This window comes from Mandrillus leucophaeus, unplaced genomic scaffold (assembly GCF_000951045.1).
Source record: "Mandrillus leucophaeus isolate KB7577 unplaced genomic scaffold, Mleu.le_1.0 Scaffold691, whole genome shotgun sequence".
In the NCBI taxonomy this organism is placed as follows: Eukaryota; Metazoa; Chordata; class Mammalia; order Primates; family Cercopithecidae; genus Mandrillus; species Mandrillus leucophaeus.
The window spans coordinates 743,320-763,363 of NW_012107486.1; the positions used below are offsets into that span (position 1 = coordinate 743,320).

General features: G+C 44.7%; 1 protein-coding gene and 1 pseudogene across 2 annotated transcripts in view; one reads left to right on the forward strand and one right to left on the reverse strand.

The window, feature by feature from the left end:
- Positions 1–9,042, forward strand: part of LOC105555617 — an 11,246-nt pseudogene extending 2,204 nt beyond the window's left edge.
- Positions 9,043–9,538: 496 nt separating this feature from the next.
- The window catches only part of STX6 (syntaxin 6), a 49,930-nt gene continuing 39,424 nt past the window's right edge, over positions 9,539–20,044 (reverse strand). For both annotated transcript variants that reach the window (XM_012002623.1, XM_012002624.1), the window contains one exon: positions 9,539–13,146. In XM_012002623.1, the coding sequence (XP_011858013.1) occupies positions 13,070–13,146 (77 nt within the window). In that variant the 3' untranslated portion in view covers positions 9,539–13,069. The remainder of the gene's footprint in view (positions 13,147–20,044) is intronic.

The window sequence follows — 20,044 nt, forward strand, 5'->3', positions numbered from 1 at the left end:
TGAACAACAACAAAAAAAAATTTAAAAAACAACCTCCAAAAAAAAAAAAAAAAAAAAAAAAAAAAAAAAAAAAAAAAAAAAAAATCATCTCTATGCGAATGATATGAGGTAATACAGTTGTTAGGAAGCTAGATCTAACCATTCCACAATGTACGAACAGTAGTAGCCCCTTATCCTCGCTGTGACTTTCCATGGTTTCAGCTACCAGTGGTCAACCGCATTCCAAAAATTTAAATGGAAAATTCCAGAAATACACAATTCATAAGTTTTAAATTGCACACTATTCTGGGTAGCGTGAAGAAATCTCACATGGTTCCATTCAGAACATGAATCATCCCTTTGTCCAACATCTCCACACTATAGACACGACCTGCCCGATAGTCACTTAGGCCTGAGTCCTAACAGGAATCTCGTTCTGACCGAGCTGCTGTATACGCGCACGTGTTTGTGTGTGTGTGCTCACACCGGCACACAGAAGTGGAGTAGGGATCCTCATTTATCCACCCACAGACTTCTCTGGTAAAACAAGAGGGCTGGATTATCAGGGTTTTCAAGACCTCAGAGTTTTTGAGGGCTCCCGCAGGGATAGCTCCCCCCGTGTCTTCCCCATTCCCCCTATAACCAGAGCAGCACTCTATACCAGGGGTGTCCAATCTTTTGGTTTTCCTGGGCCACATTGGAAGAATTGTCATGGGCCACACATAAAATACACTAACAATAGCTGATAAGCTAAAAAAAAAAAAATCACAAAAAAAACCTCATGCTTTAAGAACGTTTACAAATTCTGTGTTGGCCACATTCGAAGCCATCCTGGGCCATGGGTTGGACAAGCTTGCTCTGTACTTTGCTTATGAGTTGAGATTACCTATAAAATTCCATCCTGCATTTGCAAACCTGAACAAGAAAGGCTCCAAGTCACTGGGCTGGAGCTCTGTTCTTGTCCAGGCCCTGGTTCCTGGGTTCTGTGGTTCTGTAAGCGGAAATGGCAGCTGGGGCCTGGAGGCCTGGGTATAGCTGAGTAGGGAGCACTCGTGTGGGGCTAAATGAATACAGTTGAAGGATCTGGATAGTCTGGGACCCTACATGTCTTCCTTCTTTGCCTCCTTCCCAGGGACGCACTCTCTGAGATATTTTCTGGGCGTTTCGGATCCTGGCCATGGGGTCCCTGAATTTATTTCAGTTGGGTATGTGGACTCACAGCCTATCACCACATATGACAGTGTCACTCGGCAGAAGGAGCCGTGGGCCCCACGGATGGCAGAGAACCTCGCGCCTGATCACTGGGAGAGGTACACTCAGCTGCTGAGGGGCTGGCAGCAGACGTTCAAGGTGGAACTGAAGCGCCTGCAGAGGCACTACAATCACTCAGGTGTGCATGCGGCAGAGATGGACGCTTCCCCCACCCCGCAAAGGGCCCTGGGCTGACCTCCAATGAGCAATGCTGACTTGCACCTGCTGTGGCTTTTGGCAAAACCTGGGAAATCCAGTTGGTGGAGTTCAGAGCTTCCCATTTGCCTGTGCATCTTCTGGACTGTTCCTCTCTCCCCCAGGAGCCCTTTATCCTCTGCCGCATCCCCCTTCCCAATATCCCCATCTCCTTTCCCATTCTAAATTTGCCCATTCTGTGTCTCACTTCCTGGTAGCCAGGCCTAGTGACTTGCTTGCTTATGCATAATGACATTAACTTTCCCAGTGATATTTCTGGCTCCTGCCTCTCTCTCCCTCCTCCACTGCACTCAAATAGCGACAGTTTATCAATCAATCATTCCTATTACAGGATAACTTCCCAAGGCAGGAATTATCACACATCACACTCCTTTGGCATGCAGTAGGTACTTCACAAATACCTGTTGTCAGAGTGGTATAATGGACACTGGCGACTCAGGAAGGGTAAGGGTGGAAGGTGGGCGAGGGGTGAAAATAATCACCTACCGAGTACAACATACATGATTCGGGCGACAGATACACTAAAAGCCCAGACTTCACCACTACACGATTCATCCATGCAACCAAAACCTACTTGTATCCCTAAAGCTATTTGAACAACAACAAAAAAAAATTTAAAAAACAACCTTGCTGTCAGGTGGGCTTCCACAAGAGGGACCTCCTGGGGACTCAGCAATGCCACAGCAGGCCTGGGGGGTGAGGTAATGTAGACCAGAGGATGCTTCCAGCCATGCCCCGACTCCCAGCACTTGAGAGTCCACCTCTGTCCCTGTGTGGACTCCCCTGGGCTTGCATGTGTGTTCCAGGGTCTCACACTTACCAGAGAATGATTGGCTGTGAGCTGCCGGGGGATGGAAGCACCACAGGATTTCTGCAGTATGCATATGACGGGCAGATTTCCTGATCTTCAATAAAGACAGCCTCTCCTGGCTGGCTGTAGATAATGTGGCTCACACCGTCAAGCGGGCATGGGAGGCCAATCAGCATGAGTTGCAATATCAAAAGAATTAGCTGGAAAAAGAATGTATTGCCTGGCTAAAGAGATTCCACAGCCCCAGCCTCTCTCTCCTCCAGCTCTCTGGTCTTTTTTGAGGATGCTCATCACAGTGGCCAAAACCAACCAGAGGCCGGGCGCTCTGGAAGTGCAGTCTGATGCGTATAGCCTCCTGGGGCATGGAAGGGCAGAGATGAGATGAGATGGGGGCTCACAGGGAGAGCCTATGGGGAAGACACCCTACAAAGAACAGGTAAAGAGAGGAGGCCTTGTTCCTGCATTGCCTGAACAACTGTTTCTGTACATAACTCCTCTGATCTAGGTTACATCCACCCTATCCTGAAGCCATCTCTTTAGTTGGCCTGTTGTGATCTCATGGCTGGAGCCCCCCACGAACTTTCTCTGGTTACTTTTGGGTAGCATCTTGACAAGATTTGACAGTTCCCCTTTTCTTGACAGAGTACCTCCAAGGGCACCTTGTTTTTGGGGATCCATTGAGGCAAATTCTTGCGTCAATGATAAGCTGGGAAATTCTTTGGGAGGTGGAGCAATTCTTACAAATTGTTTAGTTAACAAAGAGCTCACACACCACCAGTAGGACTGAAAATCTGGATTTACCAGGACAAACAGAGGGTGTCTGCTTTACTAACGGCTTAATGACAAGATTCCTTCCAGCAAAGACCTCTTCTTATACCTTAAAGATACGATTCAATTGGTCAACTTTTAGTTAATACAGAACTTTTCGTGTATGATCTTATTATTCAAAATGAATTACCCCTGCATCATGCTACAGGAAATACCTAGACACAGGTGCCTTTCCTCACAGGAGTAGGAGGGGTTTTCTCAGTTGTGGCCAATAGCAGGGGAGGTATCTGGCCACAGTTATGAATATGGAGCATCTGCTAAAAGTACAGGCTTTGGAGGCAGATGACTAGAGTCTGAGCTTTGACTCTCCCATTCCCTAGCTGAAAAACTATCTCTTAATGGTTGCAGGTAACAGAAACCTATGTAAACCGGCTCAAGCACAAAGTGGGATGCTATTTTAAAGGTGGGAATCAGGGCAGTGTGGGGACCTGAGAGATCAAAACCAAGATGTGAATGATTTTATCCATGAGGTAGGGACGTGGCTGCCAGCACAAAGCTCGTATCCTCCACATATCACCACTCTATAAGAATGGGCGTCTCTCTCCTGGCTCTGGTTACTAAAAGGAAAAGGAAGTCACAGGAGGACTCTGACGTGCGTTAGATCATGTGGCACCTCTGGGCCTAATCACCAAGACCATCAGGATAAGCCTCTAAGACAAGCCATAGCTAACAGCCCTGGCAAGAACTAAATGGTACTCTCAATATGGTTTAAATGAATTCAACAAAGACAGCATCTGTAGGGGGATAATCAGGACTGAGGAAACCAGTATGGGATGGTGAAGTGTCCAGAGACGTGTCACAGAGGGAAGCATTACCTCCACCAGAGGTGAAGGGTAAAAGAGAATACTGTTATCATAGTTCAGCAAGAGCTGCTCCCCAGGCAGAGGATGCTCCTTGTGAGAGCTGTGACCGTGGCCCCCGGTGGGACCGTAGTGAGGTGGGTTGGGGAATGAAGCCCCAAACTCTCTCTCCTCCAGCTCTCTGGTCTTTTTTGAGGATGCTCATTGCAATGGCCGAACCCAACTAGAGGCCGGGGGCTCTGGAAGTGCAGTCTGATGCGTACAGCCTCCTGGGGCACGGAAGGGCAGAGATGAGATTAGCTGGGGACTCACAGGGAGAGCCCGACCAGCACACACACTGTTTTAGGCTAGGGCTGGGCAGGAGGATTAAGATTGGTGCCGCTCAACACAAGCACATGTTGGAATGGGGTAGGGTCATTTTCCAAAATACGCTGTGTTTGGCAGAAGGGGTTCCTGCAGTTAGAAAAAGTGAGGCTAACAGATGGTAGGCCAAAAAAGCAATAAACTTGAGTGAAATCAACAGGTATGATAAAGCCTACCCTACAGAAATGGATAAGAAAAATGTACATAAAAGCACTGTGTAAACTGTAGGGCTCTGTTCCCTTTTCATGAGGCCATCAGTCATACTGGATTAGGGGCCCACCCTACTACTGCAGGATGACCTCACCTTCCCAAATTACATCAATCCTATTTCCAGAGAAGGCCACATTCTGAGGTCCTGGGGGTTACAACTTCATGAATTTTTGCGGGGGGAAACAATTCAACTCCTAATACATCTCTACCCAACCTCTGTAGGTTCCCTCAATCCACCAAAACTTTCTGGCTCCACTGGATTATCTAGCAGTTAGGAAACCAAGATCATTAAACGAATTCACCGCAGCTACAGTGAGACTGACTACCTTAGCTTACCTCTGTGAGAGGAGTTAAGCCAAGGGAATCTGTGGAATTTTGGAGGGTTTGGGGGCATTTGGGGGCAGGCGGCAAATGTCCTTCCTTTAAATCCCAACACTTAGTTCTCTTCCATTTATAAGACTCGCCCCTCCATCCCAACCCCTGCACCACAGGACAAGGAAGTGTTCTTGGCCCTTCAACTTTCATCACTGATGGTGAAAGCAGTTGCTCCTGATCTATTTGCCCACCAGCTTCTCCTCTGGAGCCTGAGGCATCTGATGCCTGCCTGGCTGGTTCTCAGTAAGAAGGTCAAGTTCAACCAGAGGGCAAATGCTGATGCCTTTCAGTAGTTAAATATGAGTTCAGACCCCGGGGTCTGGACAGAAGATTTGGAGTCCCACCAGCTGGGCATAAGTGGCTCATACCTGTAATCCCAGCACTTGGGGAGGCTGAGGTGGGTGGATCACTTGAGGTCAGGAGTTTGAGACCAACCTGGCCAACAAGGTAAAACCTCATCTCTACTAAAAATACAAAAATTAGCCTGGCTTGGTGGTGCGGACTTGTAGTCCCAGCTACTAGGCAGGAGGCTGAAGCATGAGTATTACTTGAGCCTGGGAGTCAGAGGTTGCAGTGAGCTGAGATTACACCATTGCACTTTGGCCTGGGCGACAGAGTGAGACTCTACCTCAAAAAAAAAAAAAAAAAAAAAATAAAGATTGGGGTCCCTAGGACCCAAGATTTCTGAAAAACACTCAGACTGTGGGGACCCCTGCTGAGGGAGAAGTCCCAAATTGTGGCTTCAGGGGAATGCACCAAGGCTCTCACTGAGGCCGCCTTCTCCAACAAGCTCCCCTCCTGCTTCCCCATGGTTGGCGTGGCTGAGTAAAAAGGACACTGAGCACAGCCCATGCATGAACGCCTTGCCATGCAATAGGATAAAACCCATAATGCCACTCAGCGTGCCTTGGTTGTAAATCTAGTTTGATTACAACACTAATTTCTGGCCATTTGTTCTGTTTCTGGTTTGTGAACCAACCGAAGACATGAGCAGGGCCTCAGCTAACCCACAAATAGCACATGTGTGCAAACTGGGAAAATGAACCCTTCTTCTGGGAGGACGCAGCCCAGGCCAGGTCACCTGGCTTGGCCAGCAGAACACAGAGTGGATTTTGGTCCCATTTGTTCCCCAGTGGGGTATCTATCCTTGTGCAGGGCACAAGCTTACATGGCAGCTCTGGTCATATCATTAGAAAACAGACAGAAATGGGCTGCACACCAGAATGAATGATTTGGAAGGGAGGGGTGACGGTATAAAGAATAGGCCAATTCATTCAAAATGGTAGAAGCAGAATGCCAAATTCCACCCACTCTTACCAATGCTCTGAGCTGGGAAGCACAGGAAGCTGCTGCTTTTCCTCTTCCACTTTCCCCCACTTCGTGTTGGCTGTACCAGCAGAGGCTTCTGCATTTGCCCCTGGGTGGGAGTTGGGAGTGAAGGTCTGGGCCAGAAGGTTCTGCTGAGCTGAGCTGCTGGGTGGCAGCTGGAAGGCCAGGCTGGCTGAAGCCCTGGTGAGGTGACACTGGGTCTGAGGCAGGTGCAGTGGCAGCAGCCAGACCTCTGAGGACACAAATGGGCCAGAGAGTAGGAAGAATGGAGCTGGGGGGAGGAGGGGTGGGACAGCCTCTGAGAGGAGGCTATGGGATGAAATGGGAAGCCACCAAAATGGAAAAGGAAGTGAAACCAAGGGAGAACTAAGACTGCCACCCAAGCCAAAGCCGTCCTGGCCTTTCTTCCTTTCTGAGGCATCAGCGCAGATTCTAAGGTTACCTGAACTGACTGAAAGCTCTGTTGTTTTCTGAGCAACACGGCAGTGGTATAGAGAATTTCCGGAATGCACTGGGAAGACACACGCTCTAGAAGGTGACAATTCTGGGGAAATCTGAAGGGCTGGAATAATAAAAAGTCAAACATTTGGCAACCCATCAGCTGCTGAAACAACCCTCTCATGTACTTTAAAATACCCAAGACACGCACTGTGCATATTACTCACGAAACAGCTACGAATGCACAGTCTGTGCATTACCAGTTCATGTCACACTGTGCCTCAGGAAGCCGCTGAGTGGCCTGGTCATGCAGCTTATCAATCTTCTGGGAGAGGTTCTGCCTGACTGAATTGGCTTCCATAGTATTTGCACTTCACGGTTGAAATCCTTAAGAAAGGAGGTCAGCTTCTGGCTCTGTAACGAGTTGGTCTTGGCCACCCAACAGCCGCCCTTCCTAGCTGGAGCCATGGTGCTTGGGTGGAGACAACAGGTGTAAAATGGGTCAAGTGAAACTGTGCTTGCTGCTGTGGCTGAGAGGGAGCAGCTCTATGGCTACCCTAACACGCGACGGCCGCCACCAAATTCAAACTCAGCTGCCACAGGCTACCAAATGAGAAGTCGCCATCTTAGGACAGTCCCTTAATGTCCAATACGAGGACGCTCCACAGTCAGGCAGCCAGTCCACAGGTAGGACTACAGTGCCCAGAAGTCATGGCGATTTTGTTTTCAGATTGACAGATAACACTGTATGTTTTCATCGTGTACATGTTTTGAAGTACACAGAAGTGCCCCCTGCCCCAGTGCCTTTTTGCAGGGATACATTCCAAGACCCACAGTGGATGCTTGAAACCGCAGATTGTACTGACTAGATGATAAACTGTTTCTTCCCTTATATATATAAGGACTCCCTTGCTGATGTCTTTGTATAGGCTCGTGCTTTCTGGTGCAACCCATTCCGATAACTGAAAACTCAGAAAGTGAAACCACAGATAAGGTGGGACTCCCGTGCACGTGAGTGACAGGATAGTGGAAGAAGAAAATAAACATAAAGGTCGTCCTTTACCCAAGAAGGGAACTCAGTTCAGACAAGGAAGAGGAAGAGCAAAAGGTCAAGACACACAATAACAGTTACCCCAGCTGCAGGGCAACAAGGGTTATCTATGGTGAAACCAACTGCAGGCCTGACACTCAAGTTTGACACGAGGGTCTTCAAGACCCCCTCGCCTGTGCACTCCAGCAGCCAGGGAACGGACTTACAGCATGTTAGTGAATGGCAGCCCTCTCTGACAGCAAAAAGATCTTCCTCACTGCCAGTGGGTGGTGGAGCGAGCATACTACTACTGGCCAGTGATGTGTGGAGGATTGATTTTGCACAACGGCATCTAGAGGCCTTGGGAAACCTCCAGCCCTCTAGCCATCTTGCCCAAATCTGCAGACCCAAAAACGAGAAGCAGCCAGACTTGTTCTGATGGGCCACCAATGGGCACTTCTGGGGTCCTGAAAAGACTTCTTCCCATCAGGTGCATTGTTTCTTTGATGTGAAGTTCTAGAGCAGGGAGTAGGTTCCTCTGGGGAATTTGGAAAAGGGGAGACACACTGTTCTCACATCAGTTTTAAAGCTTTGCTGTTTATGCCTCATAACCGAGCTGACCCCAGAAATCCCCTGCTGAGTCCATGCAATGGAAACTTCTCGTCATTTTCCCAGCTGTATTCTCCTCCCTGCTCTTTGACTGACTGCTCTCTGCCTCCTGTAACTCAGCATCCTCTGGCCTGCCCCACCTGCAACTGACATGGCATGGAAGGACCCCATGTTCTCAAAAACACTGCCACCTCACCCTCCTCAGAGAACCCTCAGGATCTGGCATTTCCACTCTGTGTATGCAGGAGTCCAGGAGGATCAGGCTCAGAAAGGTGAGAGCTCTGGGCCATGAGAGTGCACATCTAGGAAGTAGGGGGAACCGTACGAATCAAGGCCCGGATGGTACAGCAGGACAGGTCACAGGGGTGCCCACAGCAGCAGAACAGGATATCTCACCACTCACACCCATCCCCCTCCTTCAGTGGGGGTTACTAAACGGGGCTTTGGGATCTCTCACCTTCTTTGCCCACTAGTTCCTTTGAAGGTGGCCTGTGGAATGGTGTTTTATGTTTATCCTTGTTTACTGTAGACCAAAAATTGGTTTGGAAGCAGCTTCCAAGTCTTGCTCCTCTCTCTCACTGGTTAGTGGGCAATTGGATAAGGGAACTGTAGGGCTTAGACCAGTCTACGGTCTTATGTGACCAGCTGCAGAGCAAGTACCTCTAAGCTATCCATGGTCCCCTGCCAGGTCTACAGACTCTGCAGAGAGCACCGATCTCATGGGTTCATGTGTACCCTGTCTGGTGGCCTCATTCTGTGTGTTTAGCGTCTGCCCAATGCATGGATACGTTACATGCAGTTAGTGGTGACATCCTCATGCTGAAGCCAGCCTCTGTGCCCCAAAAAGTCATAGGCTGTGATCCAAGAATCTGGGAAGCAGAGTTCTTACCCTCAGGCTTGGGTGGCTCTTCGTTGCATTTTGTGTTATTCTGCAATATGATCATTCTAGTGATTCAATCCTTTTCAAGTCGAATTGTTTTCAGGTTGTTTCGTTTTCCTCTTCCGGAGACTTCTGTACATACTGTTGTCCTGAGTAACAGTATCTCTAAGCTGAGTTACTGGAAGTTACCTGCTTTCAATAAATTCTGGTTTGGTTTTATTTTTTTAATCAAAAAAAAAAAAAAAGGAGAGAAAGAAAGACAGACCACCCCCTATTCAGGCCAGCCAGTAATGAAACGTCCCCTTAACCAGAAGCAAAGGCCCTGGGAGGAGCAAGGCCTGTCACTGGGGCAGGGGCACTGTCCTCAGAGGCGGACTTTGCTCAGGGATGGCGCACAGTGACTGTGGGGGCTTAAGTCTGGTAACCCTTTGGTTTTATTTCTTTTTATTCTTGATGGGCAAAAAGCCTCCTTTAAAAAACATTATTCTTAAGAAACCTGGGAAAGAAAAAAATGCCAATGAGAGGAAGACAAAGAAAAATTAGAGGCAGTACATTCCATATTTTAGAACTTTAGCTTTCCAGACAATCCAATTTTGTTTACAAATTCATCTTGCAGTACAAGCTGAAGCCAAACGGTACAAAGCCCACAGAATTGAAAAGCCATTCATATTTATCATTCAATTTTTTGATCTTCAAATGTTATGAATTCTCCAAAAAGGTAACAGGGAACAGATATCCCTCTGGTCTCACTTTATAGACAGGGAAATTACCAAAAGAAAAATCTTGGCTCTACCATCTCTACTTACAGAAGGTAAAACACTTAACAGAGACAGATTTCTGTTGGAGTTAGACTAGATTTCTTTTCACAGCCCTTAATCTCACGAGGTGAGAAGGAGGGGAAGTTGCCAAGTTGTTGGCTACCAGACCCATCAGTCTGTTTAACTCTGGCTAAAAGCAGAGAATAATGGGCAAGTTACCAAGTTTCCCCTACAGCTCTGGCGTGCATTCTGAAATTGTGGAAGATCCTCATGTAACACACACGCTGCAACCTGCATTTGCCACACAGTCCAGGGCACACAGAGCATTGTGATTCTTCACCGTCCACAGAGACAACACCAAAAATTAGGACTAAAAACTAAAGGTAGTTTAGTTTTTCAGATGGATTTTCACTCTGGCAAACTCAATAGTTCGTTCCCTCCCACCCCTCAAATCATTTAAGTAAAATGTTCTTCCAATAAACATAAATTGAGCTCTTTCTCTGTTATCCATCACATTCTGCCAGTTCTTTAAAACTGGAATATGGTACTAGGTACAGAAGGCGAAAGGGGAAAGAAAGCCCCAAGTGCTCTAAGGATGCGCTTATAAGTAGTGTGGGGTTATCACCGCTGTCTACTTACTCTCCCATTCTAGGACACAGGGTGAAGAGATCACCTGGGTTCCCTCTAAAGCCCTGAACATTAGCATCACTGAGGAGGAAATATTTGTCCTTAAAAATAAATGTAGGTTCCCCGGCTTGTTCTCTTTGGCTGCCACATTTGGAGCCTGAGTGGAGGCCCTTCAAATTAACACTGGTTCTGCAGGGGCTGCCCAGTCAGGGTGCAACAGGATCAGACCCAGGATCAAGTCAGCCAGGGGCAGAAGGGCATGGTGGCCCTACGGGGAGAATGCCCCGTATTTTCAGTTAGCTTTCTACATTGTTATCTATTTAGCTTCAGCCTGAGTCAGGTCTACAATGGCCACTATTTAGAAAATACTTTAAATCAGTGACGTAAGCACGTCTATCTGAAATATATCCAAACATCATTAAGCCTCTGGGTCATAAAACTTGGTGCCTGAACTAACAGGAGTATCTTACTCATTAATGACTAGGTTTGCTCCAAACGGCCCCTGCTGACACACATGATCCTTTTGTGTGGCACAATAAATCTGGTAATAGCAGAACAATAGCATGGCTTTTAAATAAGGTAATTTTATAATTCTTTAAGATGCTGGTTTACTTCTTATAATGTGTTGTGTGGATTACAGTACTTAGACAAGGTCCACATTCACTTTAAAAGATTTCTGTATTTTAATGCAAATCTAAAGATCATCCCCTTTCTTAGTTTATAGACGATTCAAACTTTGTAAAACATAAATAACCTAGTACTCTACACATCTGAAGCCCTTTGTAATACTCACTTTTTTTTCCTAATTTGAAAATAACTTATTTATATATCAAACATTAGAGCGGAGTGTAAACATGGATGTCAATCACCCTTTTAGTTTCACAAATTTGCTTTTAAGCTTTCATCAACAGGCATATTTTCTTAACCTACCATGATCTCAAATGAGATAAAATATCCTTCTTCAAAAATTGTTACGAATATTTATTAAAAAGTGCAATTCAAAAGTTAGCTGGGCAAGCACATCATTGCAAATCACAAAAAAAGGGTGAAAAAACCAAAACCCCCAAACAAAACCACATGAAATACAAACAAAACAAAAAGGTTAAAAAAAAAAATGTGCTGAGGAATGCACCCAAAAAGACGAGGAAATGAGAAGTCAAAGCTAGAACTCTATCCAGATGTTGCTGTTCTTTCCAAGTGCAAAAGAAGGTGGTGAGAAGAGACCAGCAGCCTCCACCACCGAGTTCTGGCTCTGGGTCCAAATACTACTTTAATATCAGATAATTCATCAGGGAAGTTATAAAAATATCCTATATACATGTGCACATTTGAGGCATTTAAAAAGTCATCAGAAGCTTAAAGTTTAGTGTCTCAGCAGTTTCAGCTACTTAAACTCAATTAAAGCATCTATCATTTAAATTTGGATTGGCTCAGTTATTTGACTGCAGATGATAAAATCAAGCTGTCATCTTAGGGGGAAAAAAAGAACCAAGTTCACCTACACATCCTTGCCATTACCCACAGGGTAAGAGAAGTCTGGCCCAGAGCTAATCTTTTATGTCATTACGTTTCTGAATAAATGTAATAACTGTACTAACCACTCCCAACCCCCACCCCCAATGTAGAGTGCCCTAGGAGTAAAAGAACTGTAATAAGGACAATCCGGTATCCAAATCTATTCAAGTGTGTTACTGAGCTATTTAGCAACAACATATGTAGGAATTACCCTCAAAACGCAAGCTGCACCTCTGGGGAGGAAGCCCTGGTACAGCAACATCAAGTCGGCAAGGATCAAGAGCTGACCTCTGGCGACATCATCAACCCTTCCCTAAGCTATGCCAACGCAGAGCCCTCTTGCTCTTTTTAATTGCTCCTGTCAGTTAAAGCCACAAGTTGTTAGCATCCCCAAGCCCCAGGGTGTTTCATTATTCTCCATTAGTTATTCTTACCACAAAAAAAAAATGACCTGGAAAAGCAATTTTATCTTAGCATTTATCCCTGAAAAATGAAACACTGCATTTTCTGTCACAAACTCTTTCTGAGCCTTCTGTCCTCAATAATCATCAGCTCTCAGGGGCTAAGAAATGCTACAGCAATGGGAAACGAAACATACCCAGAAGCTTTCATTCCTGACAGGTTTCTTTTGATGGGACAGCGGCGCACTGTCTGAGCACAGGGAAGGGTCTGAGCAGAAGAAAAGAGCTGCCAAAGATGCATGGAATGAGCAACAGCAAAACACCAGTGAAGTCTGTGAGTCCCTCCTCAGCGAACGAGGTCCCGGAAAGCAAGGCAGCAGCTAGTTCTCCTCAGAACTGGACAGGTGGCATGGGGCTTCTGTTGTCCAGCTGCAGCCAGGAGTGCAGACATCTATTTCCTCTTCCCACTGGCCCTTCCAGCGCTGGGATGGAGAAGCCGTGTCAATTGTGGGGTCACATGGAGAAAAGTCAGTGCAGCAGTATGTTTCCAGGATAGGAATGTGAGTAGACGGCAATGTCACACGTGCTTAGCTTCTCCTCCTCCCCTCGGTTCATATGCAGGAGGAACTCGCACCCAGAGGCCCCGCCGTCACAGCACTAAGAAGAGGATCAGCACAACCAACAGGACTGCAAAGAGGATGGCTATGGCACACCACTGGCGCCGATCTGGAAGGCAGGACATGGGGATTAGCTCACAGGGACTCCACGTTCCCCAAGAAACAGTTACGTGGAATTTATGGCACCCTTTGAAGCAGAAAAGGGGCAGAACGTGCAAATGACGGGGCCATGATCTTACACCTGCCTAGGTGCCTGATACTCTAACACTGTTCTGTTCTTGGCCTGCACTTCGCATGCAGTCACAATTCTGCCAGTCCCCTGAAAATGTCTCGTAATAATTACATGCTTTGTGTCTCAAGTCTTTAATTACAATCTGCGGATCTTAGCTTTCCTCAAAAAAGGTGTTGGCACTGGTGTTACAGATCAAAGCCTGCCTGCTTTAATATCCCATAAAAGTCAAGTCATTTAATTAAACAATAATCACATTCTTTTCTCAATGAGCACAACGGGAGGAGGGAAAGGAGATGAAAGCTACTGCTGGTCACTTCAGGAAATAAACAGCTGAAAAAGCAAGCTCCAGTGAGACAGCATGATTAATTTCACACCACACCTAGTCAAGTAAGATTACTTAACTAGTAACTGGGTTAAAATACCTTATACAGTTCCTCTGTAAATGAAAGTGGAATGTTTTTTCTGAAACTTTCTGCCCTACCAACAATTTGGAACAGCAGGCACAGGAAACAAAGTGGCTAGAGTCCATCCAAATGGCTGAGAGCAGGGAGGCCCTGTGAGACAGAAGGGCCCAGACAGGCCCTGGGGGAGCCCTGCTGTAGCTCACAATCCTGTGGTCCCAACGCTACAACAGCTGCCCCGCAGGGTTGTTGTGAGAATTAAACAACACAAACCCTGTCATACACACACTGTGCAGTGCCCAAACCTAGGGCATAGAGGATGCTGTCAACATCAGGATGCTTCCTTAATTTGGAGACACATAGAAAAAATGAGCAGTCTTTCCACTGATGAGTTTTGGCATCTTCCACAAAGGGTCCGACTGATAACAGAATTCACAGAATTCATGAAAACGCAGTTCAACCACTAGGAATAAGAGTTCCATTTAAATAGAAATATAAAGACATATTGATTCACTAAAGTGTCTTTGAAAGCCCACTGATTTTAGCACACTATAGCTATTGATAATCACATTGTAAAAAGATCTCAGTCTATGAAAATAAACTGCTAAACTCTCCACAAGGCAAAACATGTACTTAAAATTATTTTAAATATTATGGATATCAAAGTCTTAGAACTGGACAAGAGAACTGCCACCAAATTATAAGTAAAGCAAGTACCTTCTAAGTCGTGATCATGTTGGTTTACCTCAGACATACTAGAAACTCATTTAGTTAACTCTGTGAGTAGGACCAAGACCCCAGGTCCATCACTCCCTGTTCTCAGGTAGGACTGTTCCAAAGGTCTAGGGGAGGCAGAGTTGGCTTACTGCAGGTCACATTTTGACCTGTTAAACTATTACTTCAATGGTCAAGAAAACTTTTATAGCTGGCATTCTCTCATCTGATAAAAAATGTTAAATTTTAAATTTCCAGCCAAGTACGTAAGAAGCTTAGAAGTCATCATTCTGTCGTAACAAGTAAAAATCTGAACAAACTGAAAAAGCAACAACTCTTCTTAGATCCATCAGAGAAGTGAGGTCACATGGTAAACTGCTGCCCCTAAAACTGCAGAAACCTACAGGTGCATACAGAGAATCACAGCTTATCAGAGCAGAAACCCACGAAGCAACAAACTCCACAGGAACCAGCATCCTGGTAGGAAAAGCTTAACTTTAATTGATGAGTCACTGAAGGCTCAGTGTGGACAAGTCTGAGATGAAAAAAAAAAAAAAACAAAAACACTCCAAGGGGACCCAGGCAAAGGGGATCCCCACACTTCTGTGGGTTTTACCTCCAGGAGCTTGACCAGGTTCTCAGCAAATATTGGGAAAAATCCTCTCATGCTTCCAGCAGGCGGAGGGAAAAAAGAACCATTAAGAAATACTCCAGAGCACTCTGCTCTAAACAAAAGTCTGCCCTCAAAAGAAACTAACCAGAATCTAACCTGGGGGAAGGAAAATACCCAACTCCAGTCTTCTCTAGCCATCCAGTTACACCTAACAGTAGAAAAACTGGGAAGCACTGGTGAGGTTCACAGGCCAGGGGCACAGGCTCACCAGAAGCTAAGACCTAATCATAGGACTAGAAATTGCCAACCCCCGACCTCACCACCCCATCTATGGTAAAAGTCTATTTACCACAGTTCCTTTTACCCAGTATATCGAGTCCACTTTTCAACAAAAAGTTATAAGGCACACTAAAAGGAAAAAGCAACAGTCCGAAGAAACTGAAAACGCATCGGAACCAGAGTCAGATACAGCAGGAATGCTGGAATTATCAGAAGAGGAATTTTTTAAAACTGTGGTTAATATGCTACAGGCTTTAATGGAAAAAGTAAACATGCAAGAACACATGGATAACGTAGGCAGAGACACGGAAATTCTAAAATGAAAAAAAAATAGAGATCAAAAAGACTAACACAAATGAAGAATGCCCCTGATGGGCTCATTAGTAGGCTAAACACAGAGAAGGAAAGGATCTCTGAGCTTCACACAATTTGTCAACAGAAATCTGAAAAAAGAAAAAAAGACTAAAAAAAAACCTGGCACAGAATATTCCCACAATGTGGAACAACTATAAGACTTACCATAACATCAATCAAGACAATGTAGTATTAGGAAAATAGACAAACAGATCAATGGAACAGACAGTCCGGAAATAGACTGACATAAATACAGCCAACTGATCTTTCACAAAGGAGCAAGTGCAATACAACAGAGCAAAGAGAGTCTTTTTAACAAATGGTGCTAAAACAACTGGACATCCATGCCAAAAAAATGAAGCTGGACGCAGACTTTACACCTTAACAAAAATTCACTCAAAATGTATCCACAGACCTAAATGTAAAATGCAAAACTATCAAACTCCTGGAAGAAAACACAGGAGAAAACCTAGATGACCTTGGATATGGCAATGACTTTTTAGCTACAACACCAAAGGCACTATATATCCATGAAATAAATAATTGAAATCGGGATGTCATTAAAACTAAAAACTTACGCTCTGTAGAAGTCACTGTCAAAGGAATGAGAAGACAAGCCACAGACTGGGGTAGAATATTTGCAAAAGATTCATCTGATAAAGGACTGTTGTCCAGAATGTATTATACAAAGAATTTTTAAAACTCACCAGTATGAAAACTAACATTGATTTTAAAAATGGACAAAAGACCTGAACAGACATCTCATCAAAAAAGAGATGGGGCTGGGCACAGTGGCTCACACCTGTAATCTCAGCACTTTGGGAAGCCAAGGCAGGCAGATCACTTGGGGCTAGGAGTTCAAGAACAGCCTGGCCAACATGGTGAAACCCTGTCTCTACTAAATATACAAAAATTAGCTCGGTGTGGTGGTGAAGGCCTGTAATCCCAGCTATTCGGGAGGCTGAGGCACGAGAATCACTTGAACCTGGAAGGCAGAAGTTGCAGTGAGCTGAGATCGCACTCTGCACTCTAGCCTAGGTGACAGAGTCAGGCTCTGTCTCAAAAAAAAGAAACAAACAAAAAAAACAAAAAGAAAGAAAAACCATGAAAGAGATGCCAGGGAAGCATATGAAAAGATGTTCAACATTAGATGTCACTGGGGAAATACAAATTAAAACAAGAAACAATACACACCTATTGGAATGGTCAAAACCCCAAACAGTGACAACACCACATGCTAGCAAGGATGTGGAGCAATAGGAACTCCTAGTGGGAATTCAAACTGGTACCGCCACTTTGTAAGATAGGTTGGCAGTTTCTTACAAAACCCAAACATACTCTTACCATAACCATTCAGCAATCACATACCTTGTCACTTATCCAAATGAACTTAAAAACTTATGTCCATATAAAAACCTGCACTTTTCTTTCTTTCTTTTTTTTTTTTTTTTGAGACAGAGTCTCCCTCTGTCACCCAGGCTAGAGTGCAGTGGTGCGATCTTGGCTCACTGCAACCTCGGCCTCCTGGGTTCAAGCGATTCTCCTGCCTCAGCCTCCCAAGTAGCTGGGGTTATAGGCACACGCCACCACGCCTGGCTAATTTGCACATGGGGGTTTACAGCAGTTTTATTCATCATTGACAATAAAACTGCTTAGAAGCAACCAAGATGTCCTTCAATAGGTAAATGGATAAATTGTGGTACATTCATACAATCGAATATTATTCAGTGTTAAAAAAGAAATAAGCTATCAAGCTATGAAAAAGCACAGTGGAAACTTAGATGCACATTGCTAAGTGAGAGAAGTCAATCTGAAAAGGATCTGTGATATATGAGTCCAACCATACACATGCTGGAAAAGCAAAACTATGGAGACAGTCAAAGGATCAGTAGTTGGGGGATTAGGGGAAAGGAGGGATAAACAGGTGGAACACAGGATTTTTAGGGCAGTGAAACTGCTCTGTGTGATGCTACAATGATGGATACATGTCATTTATACATTTGTTCAAACCCACAGAACGTACAATACCAAGAGTGAATCCCAATGTAAACAATGGTCTTTGCAGATGATTAATGATGTGTTAGTGTAGGCTGACTGTAACAAATGTACCACCGTGACGCTGGATATCAATAGTCACGGAGGTTATATGTGGGGGAAGGGGGCTATATGGGAACTCTCTCTACTTCCTGCTCAATTTTGCTAGGAACGTAAAACTGTTCTAAAAATAGTTTATTAATTTTTTAAAAAGATTAAAATGCTTACAGTAATTTAAAGCCACTTTGCTAAAATGATTAGTTGTGATTCTTTCAGGATGAAAACAGAGAAAGTATTCCTTCTCCAACCCCTCCCTCAACCTCACACACTCCTATGTTTACCCCCTTCCCTCAGGCATCTCGCCATTTTCAGCACCAGATTTCCAACACTGAACCAGATTTCCACTTTTTGGCTTTCCATCAGCCTCGACTCACGCTCCCTACTACCCTCCAATCACTTCCTCTTCCACAACTGTATTAAGTAGGAATTTTCACCAAGGAGAAGCATATACCACATAAGCCAGCACAACCCGAGGATGCTCTTTTAAAGCCGTTTTCCTCTGAAGTGGCTACGCTGCCTCTATGAAGCATGAACTAGGTAACCCCAGGGAGCTGTTACCCCAGCAGACTTCTCAGCACTTCCCACAGAGGTTTCATGCATAGAAGGAACGGGTACTAACCACAGGGGCTTTTGTGACCTCAAGTGGAAAGTTTTAAGCAGCATTGCAAGCTCAGGACCTGCCTCAAAAAGTCAGAGGGGAACAAAAGAACTCCAATGGTAGTTTTTTCTCTCTCTCAAAATATTTTTCTCCCCTAAAGAGAAAAGATGAATGGAATGTCAGAAAGTGAGAGGGAAAAAAATCTCAGTATCTACTTAAAATAAAATACTTCTGTGGGTAAGAGAATACAATTAGTGTCTCTCTTGGGTCATTCAAAAAAGTAAATGTGGAGTCTTGGTTGGTTTCTCCCCATGAAGCAGACAACCATGGGGAGCGGAGATGGTCTGCCGCTGAAGAATCATGAGGCCTGTGTGTCCATAACTACGTAATCACACTTCGCTGTGCCTCCGTAGGATTCCTTTATGTACAGGTTTGATCACAAAGCAGTGAACTTCTGCAAAAATTATGGAGCAGAGCAGAGACCAATACAAATTGCTTGTTTGTCAAATTGAAGCAGAAAGCACCAAGCAGGAGGAGATCCTTAGGGAGTATTTCTTTGGGTAGCAAGCAAAGATTAAAATGAAAACACAAGTAACCTGTCAAAAGTGAAGCACCATTCAGGATAAATGCTCTGTTTCCTGGCTCTTTTTCTTATACAAATATAACCAAAGTTATTACAATGCTTCCCCAATTTTTCTTTTGGGAAAAAGTAGAATAAAGCATAAGCAAACTTCAGTGCTATTTATACACACTGGGCCGCTTCTCACAATGCAAGTACTTTTCTAAATTATTCATACCCAGAATGCTGGGAAACAAAGACAGTGCATCTTTGTTCACTTGCTCTTCCCCAAACAGAACTGGTGCTGAAGTAGCTACTTGACTTTGCAACTAATACATACATGAGTGAGAGGCCTGGAGGTTAAACTGGTTATACAATTCTTCGTTAAAACACCTTTTTTTTTTTTTTTTTTTTTAAGTAGAGGGGAGAAGGTAGAAGAAGAGACAACAGAGGGAATCAGAAAAGACTTTGCAAACCTTTCTCTAAATGTGTGACAGATGAACTAAGCTGGTGCCTGCTTCCCATATATGCACAGTTTCAGGCAATGAAGAGCCTGCTAGAAACAAAGATACTTGTCCCTAGAGAGAAAGAAGAAAATGACTCTAGATAGGAGCTTCTCTTTGTTTTGGATATAATAGGTCCTTTGCCCCTTGGGGCCATTACAATTTTTCTTGCCTTACAATTTCTTAAAAACATTTACTAAGTACCAATAAATACATGGTAAATCCAGTTAAGCACTTCTACTTTATTGGTATTTCATTTAATCCTCACAATTACCTGGAGAGGTAGGACTCAACCTATTTTTATAGATAAGAAACTGAACCCTAGAGAACTGTTATGTAACCTATGAGTTAAACTTCTAAAAAGTAAACGTGCATATGTATTTAAATCTTGCCTCAAAAAGCTAACCTATTAGACCTTATAACATGTACCTGACAGTAGGAAACCAACAGAAGAATGAGGTGTCAAGAAACGGGATATTCTAACACAAGGGAGGTGTTCTACAGTCAGGGAACATCCCGATTACCTCAAGGAGCATCTCAGTTTCTCCTTCCAGCAAGCCACCCCCACCAGATAAAGAAAAGATACCAGGCCGGGCGCGGTGGCTCAAGCCTGTAATCCCAGCACTTTGGGAGGCCGAGACGGGTGGATCACGAGGTCAG